The sequence below is a fragment of the Triticum aestivum genome, chromosome 5A (genome assembly GCF_018294505.1).
Source record: "Triticum aestivum cultivar Chinese Spring chromosome 5A, IWGSC CS RefSeq v2.1, whole genome shotgun sequence".
In the NCBI taxonomy this organism is placed as follows: Eukaryota; Viridiplantae; Streptophyta; class Magnoliopsida; order Poales; family Poaceae; genus Triticum; species Triticum aestivum.
This window is the reverse complement of record NC_057806.1, coordinates 7,960,789-7,967,887: the sequence shown is the minus strand read 5'-3', so window position 1 is coordinate 7,967,887 and position 7,099 is coordinate 7,960,789. Positions and strand designations below refer to the sequence as shown.

The following is a 7,099-nucleotide window of genomic DNA, read 5'->3' as shown; positions in this document are numbered from 1 at the left end:
GCGAGGGCGGCCGGCGGGAGAAGACCGGCGCGGGGGACGGCGGCGCGCGGGGAAGGACGGCAGCGACGGCGCGCGGGCGGAGGCGCGCGAGTGAGAGTGTATGAGGGGGAGAGTGAGGTCGAGCGCGGGCCGGAGCGTAGATAGTGCTTCCTACATACAAGCGCTACTACTACGGGCTCCTTATCTACGCTCCGGCCCTCCGAACAACAAACAAACAATTAATATAGGATGGTCGTGGTGTGGATGAATCCCTCCGAACAACCATGCATGCAAACCGTGCTTCATGCATCACACCAGCCACTCCTGAAACAATGCGTCAATGGCCAGCCCTAACTTTAGACAGGCACATTCCAAAACCCTTTTCCCACTTATTTATGTGCTGATGGTTCTCGTGTGTATCCTTTTTTCTAGACCACAAAAAAAGATATTTCTTCTGGTAGTTTTTCATGATCCAAGAGAAAGATATAACAATAAAACCTAAGCTTATAAATTAAGACCATGTCGCGCTTAGAGGTCCAGGCCCGCTAAAATCGAATATACTTCAAGTTGTTTCCAATGCAAAATATTACATGAAACAATTTGCAGCACCATTTCATAATTTCAACAATGCAGTTTGAATTTTCGGTAATCGAAGGAAACACGGCACTAAATATTATATATCCACACTCAGAACCATCAAAAAAACTGCCCAACACCGAATTACTTGGCGCTATTTACTTCCTGTCTAATTAAAATGTCATTTAACACGTTTTTTTATTGATAGCAATACGACTGTGATGGCTCCATCGACCCCGAAACACCTCGGCTCCGATATTCAACACACGTCGCGTGGGTGTGTTCACACATGATGTATATGCGATTTTCCTTTTTGTACCAACGAGTGACATATATCTTTTTTTTCTTTTGAGCATGAGTGAAATATACCCATATTTCAAAAATATTGTAGGGCCTTCATGGGCCCTGGCCCTAACCCAGGGGATGGGCCTGGGCCTGGGTCTTGCGCTTGATTGACCTGGTCGACGGAACTGTGACCGACAAACGAGAGGAGGCCCAGGCGAGTATATATATCCGGCCCCCATTCCCCAAATCTCTTTCCATCCTCCGCACCGTACGACCGCAACAACCTCCCCTTTTTCCGCCGGCGAGCGACCGATCCGGCGGACGGACCATGGCCGCGCTCGTCGGCGACGTCGCCTACTGGCTGGCGGAGCACCCGGACATCGTCGGCTTCCGCTGGAGCCCCTCGGGCCTCTGGTTCTCCACCTGGGCCTTCCTCCTCGGCTTCCTCGCCACCTACGTGTCCCTCTGCCTCGCCGCCGACGCGCTCCTCCGCCGCCGGAAGCCGCTCCCTCTCGGGCCCCTCCCCCCCGCGCACGCGCTCCTCATGGCCGCCGTCTCCGCCACCATCTTCGCCGGCACGCTCCTGTCGGCGGTGGCGGAGATTCGGGACACGCGGTGGTCGTGGCGGGGCCGGAGCCGGACGACCCCCTTCCGGTGGCTCCTCTGCTTCCCGCCGGGGACCCGCTCGTCGGGCCGCGTCTTCTTCTGGTCCTACGCCTACTACCTCTCCCGGTACCTCCACGCGGCGCGGGGCGTGTTCGCGGTGCTCAGGCGCCGGCGAGGGGCGGCCGCCCGGGTGTTCGCGCACGCGGCGTCCGTGGCCATGGCGTTCCTCTGGCTCGAGTTCTCGCAGTCGTTCCAGGTGCTGGCCATCCTCGCCTCCACGCTCGCCCACGCCGTCGCCTTCGGGTTCCGCTTCTGGGTGGACAGCGCGGGGCTCCCGGCGGCGCGCGCCGCCCGGAGCGGGTCGGCGCCCGTGGCGCTGGGGTGCCAGCTCGGGCTGCTGGGGTGCAACCTGGTGTGCCACGCGGGGGTGGTGTGGATGCACTTCGGGGGCGCGATGGCCGGCGGGTGCAGCGGCATCGGGGCCTGGGTGGTCAACACGCTGCTCAACGCGGCGCTGCTCTGGGTGTTCCTCCACTGCTACGGCACCCGCGGCGTCTGCGACGACGACGGGGGCGCCGCCGCCGGCACGGCGAAGAAGAAGAAGAAGAAGAGGGAGATGTGAGAGCGGCTTGAGGTGATCCCCAACCAACCATTGTAATATACGTACTACTGTAGTACAACCCATTGCTGTACATATAGGTAGGCCGGCATTGGCAATCGGCATTCGGCATCTGGCATCTGGCATCCCAAATGAGATGAGATGAGATGAGATGAGATGAGATGAGGAGGTGGCTGCTGCTGCTATAAACCAAAGCAAAAAACAAAAAAGAAAAACAAAATTCAATTCTAATTTATAGAGATCCGCATATACATACATACATACATACATGCATGCATACAGATGCGTGCGGGGGTCGACGATTGGATCGAACCCCTGCTGCTGATTAACTTCTATACTCTGCTCTTGTGTTCTTGGCAAGGGGAATTTTTTCCTCTTCTTCTTGCACATCTCCTAGGTTGATTCAGTTGAGTGGGTGACAAACTGACATCCGAGCTGAAAACATCGCAGCCTGTTTGTTGGCTTGAACAAGCTGATTTCAGTGTGGCATCTTGTTACAGACCATAGTAGCTAGTGTGCGATCCCTGTCAGTTAGTAAAGGGGCGCTGTTGACATGCCACCAAACAGTGATGAACAGACAGACGCGTATGTTGGTCAGAATTGGCATGCCGCCATGTGTGTCTCCTCTGTGTGTGATCCCCTGCCATGCTCGGCGTCGCGCCTGGAGTCTCAAGTGCCATGCCGCCGTGTCCTGTTGGAGCGCAGAGAGAGAAGACAAACACGGAGCACAAGCGAACAAGAAATGGACGGAGTCGGGAAAAATGGTGGCCGGAAAGGAACAAGAGGGGATGGTGGATCACGGCCCGAGGTAGGCGATGAGGAGTCGAGTGCGTGCGTGGATTTGTGGTTAGGCTGGAGCTCGCTCACGTGAGGAAGGAAGGCGACAGACACGCGGACAAAGAGTGAGACGGCCATTCCCATTGCTGCTGCTGCTGCTGCTGCACCAATGAAGCAGCAGTAATTAAACTGGAGAGGACATGCCGAGCTCGCCGTGGCGGCCGGAGCTGCGTTGCATGCCTGAGCCCGAACGATACGCCTGGTCTGGACCGCCGTGCCTGTCACGTGCACGTACTGCCACGGGTGCGTGCTGATTTATCACAAAATTCATTAAAATTATGATGCGGGCAACCGTGTGTGTTGCGTTGCAGGTGCTTCCTCTCTAAGGATTCTCCCCTCCTGCTCAGACCGACCTCTACCTGCAAGTGGGCCCATCCAGGCCAGGCCAGGGCCTACTGACCGATTTATGGTCGAACGGGTCGGCTCCACGTGCCAGGAGAGCTGCTATTATACCTGGCCAAACCTCGGGTCGGGCCTAGCCAAACCTGAGGCAAAAAACACAGGCCCGAGCCCTGCCTGGCCCGGCCATTGTGCCTGGTTTTTAGGGCTGAGCCCGGCCCAAACACATAAAAGCCTGGCGGGCCTCGGGCCAGACCCCTTCAAGAAATCGCAAAAACGACCGGCCCGGGAGCAGCGTTGGGTCGGGCCGGGTCGGGCTTTTTCAGGCTGGGCCGAGCTTCCCATGGCCAGGACTAGCTGCTATGCCCGAGTGCCGAAACGCATTACCTCTGGGAAAATATCAAGTTTTCCTAGCCCTCTCATGCCTCCATGATCAGAGAGCTCCTGGGCGCTAGATCATATGGATCAATAGGTCATCATCGAAGCCTCTAGACCTGAATGAAAATTTGGGACTCTTTGAAGGTTTTTTTTACTTTTTTTTGTGAGCTCTCACTACATCCCTTGGATCCAGGATCCAACGGCTCAAGAACTCTCATATCATAGGAGCATTGTCGGAAGGGGGGCACGTGATATTAAGGTGTCATGACTTTTGCATATTAGGGTGCTATAGATTTGCAAGTGTCATATTCCACATTGAAAAATAAATATGTGTAAATCTCTTATTGAAAACCAAGCTTGGGCTTCTAGCCCGACAGGGTCTTAATTTATTAAGTTTGGATGTTATTGTCATCTTGTTTTTGGTGTCATGGAAAACTTCCCCCATAAGCCTCCTTTTGGGGTTTTATTGTTATATGGTTTATTTTTATTTCTAAAGTAAAAAAAAACACATATACACCACAACAAATGGCATGTAGAAAAGAAGGAAAGATTTCGGAAATGTGCTTGTCTAAAGTTAGGGTGGCTAGTGTTTATGCGGACACAATTTGCATGCCTGCTTGGTTGCAAAAGGAAGAAAGAAAGAGAAATTGTAGTTAATGCCTAAAGAAAGATTAAGTGATGCTCTACCAACACAATAGTTGTATAAATTGGTAGCTTTATTAAGTCGTCTTTGTAGAAAGAGACTAGCTATGTGAACCGCACCTGAAAAAAGATAGGCTATGATCGTCTGAACTACGAAGTGGGACTGGAATATTAGGTTTGCTGACTAAAGCATAGGCAGCAGCATGTCACGTTAAAAAAGGATCAAGGAACTATCTAAGCATTCGGTTATCATGGGACACACACCAAGACGAGGGATCTAATAAAGCATGTCCATGTGCCCGATCTGGAATGCCCTAGAAATCAATGGCATACAACTTGAATGTGCAATACTTAGGGTGCATCTAGATGTGTTTTAACAAAACTGTGAGTAGTTCGTGTGGAATTAATAGTATCAGTATCGTGCTACCATCCCGAATCAACCATTAGAAGTATAGGGTCTGTTTATGTAAAACTCAAACTTTCTCATGTTTTTCACCAAACTAGAAGTTGTACTTTTCTGAATCGACTGAGAGTTGGAAAAGAAAAGTCTCTACCGATCCAAAATCGGGAGACGGATCCGCTAAAGGCACACTAGAAGGTTTCGAATTCCAGCATCGTGCACGACTAGTGCCAATCGATGAGTAGTGGTCCAAGAGTAGGACTCTTGGCCCTATATAGGAGAGCTGAGATCGTAGCTTTACAATCTCGCTTATATATAAAAAAAATTAAAAAAGAATTATCAAACTTTAAAAATATCTCAAGAATCTTGATCCTAGTGCAAAATGATCAATATGCGAGCGAAAATCTGCACGGGCATGCAGGTGCTGGAGCACGCACCTGTGCGGCCACACAATTGCTTCATGATCCGCAAACGCTTGGGATTGCCCCACACATTTAGAAATTCAATTTACAAAACTTGATGATTTTATCGTTCGTTTTTATTACTAAGTTTTGCCAGTTGAAACTTACCGAAGCTTTAAAAACACGTCAAAATGTATTCTGCATGGATCTTACTTCAAAGCCCTCGTAAAAAACATGAATGTGCAAACAAAATTTAATTCGGACTTTTGGTTCAAAAGATGCAAAAAATTCAAATGCAAAAGCCAAAAGAAAAATAAGACCGGTGCCCCTGCCCTTGCATGCCTAAAATCTCCTCTTGAGTTGAACAGATGCGTGCTTGCTTGCAGGGATCCATCCACACCACCATCCTAAATTATTTGTTTGTCGCCATAGGATAGAGTTCATGCATCTATGCCGCAGCATCATAAGTGGTCACCAAGAATCCAACACTATATAAGAGGATGACCTTAACTCGAGATGGTTTTCTCGGAGAAAAAAACAGTAAAGTCATCGTCTAAGAAGGAAAAAAAACTGCTAAGCGAGAAATGAACGGCGTCGACCCGTTCTCTCTCACTTGTTTGTTTGCTTGGATATTTTTTTTTGCTTTCGTAGATTAGTTTATCACTACATGGTTTGCTAGACTTGATTAATTATTGCGCTTGATTCGGCGTATAGATATTACTCCCTCCGTAAACTAATATAAGAGCGTTTAGATCACTAAATTAATAATCTAAACACTCTTATATTAGTTTACAGAGGGAGTAGTATATAAGGCTGCAACCCGTTTGTAAATAAAAAATTTGCACACGACCAAACCAACAGCACCGGCCGCTATTTGGATTTGATAATTTCATCCAACTGCTTCTTATTTTCAAACCGTGCGTACCAGCTGATGTTAACTAATACGTACTCGTCTAGTGGTAGCGGGGAGAGTTGTTTAGTAGTAGTATTATAAGAGCATTGCGTCGTGAGAGCATCAACCACCGTTAGAGGCATCCTCACCTCTTGACCTGTGAACGCTTCTAGATTGAACAGCTGACTCCGATGTTCAACAAGGGAGAAAATGGCTTTAGCGGGCTACATAACTTGTCAAAACAAGAAACATGCATGTATCGCCATGATGATGCATGGAAAAATAACACTCACATTTTTGTTTTTCCTACATGCCTATGTATCGTCCGAGGAGAAAAAGACATGACAACGACGAGCTATATACCCTTCTTCTTTTTTCTCTCCTTCTAGAATCATCCATTGAGTGATCAACAACACACAAAAGCCGTGTGCCACCTTCCCACTCATTGAATCACTCTAGATAGATACCACGATATCCGTCATGGTTTACTAGTCTTCCTCATATTCTGGATAATATTTTAACCAATTTTAACTAACTAAATATGTGTTAAATGTTGTAAAAATGGTATCATTGAAAACTATATTTAAATACAAAACCAATAATATAATTTTTGACGATATGCATTAATATTTTGTTAACTAAATATGTGGTCAAAATTTGACCAAAATATGATAAGAACTAGTAAAACCAGGACGGATGTAGTAGTAGACTAATCTGCATGCAAAGTAATTAAAGGGGGGAATGAATCTTTTCTTTTTCCGGATGTAGTAGTAGACTACTCTGCAGCTTGTAGTGTGGAGAAAGGTCATGTGATTAACTCTCTGTTGCTCATATTTAGAGTAGTACTACTACAGTTTGCGGGTAAACACATCAATATTCTTTCGCCTTTTTCACTACTCTTCAGTCCTGCTCATATCTAAAGTGTGAAGAAGAAGTTGCAAAATTAAGGAATAATAAAAAGGTACTTCAGGTTGGTTCCTAAAGGAAGATCGATGAACTATGTGCTAGCTGATCTACCAACATATGCTACCTTTATAGTATGTTGCTTTATAAAGGAGACTGAACTAGGTGCCCCTGAAAATGAGCCACTAGTTATGAGAGAATTTAGATCTTAACCCACACTTTACTTTTCACTTTGATCATCC

At 47.9% G+C, this 7,099-nt stretch overlaps 1 protein-coding gene across 1 annotated transcript; it reads left to right on the top strand.

The window, feature by feature from the left end:
• Positions 1–1,096: 1,096 nt before the first annotated feature.
• Positions 1,097–2,302, top strand: LOC123106317 (elongation of fatty acids protein 3-like). Its single transcript, XM_044528516.1, has one exon. The coding sequence runs from the start codon at positions 1,169–1,171 to the stop codon at positions 2,066–2,068; it is 900 nt and encodes a 299-aa protein (XP_044384451.1). The 5' UTR covers positions 1,097–1,168; the 3' UTR covers positions 2,069–2,302.
• Positions 2,303–7,099: the final 4,797 nt, after the last annotated feature.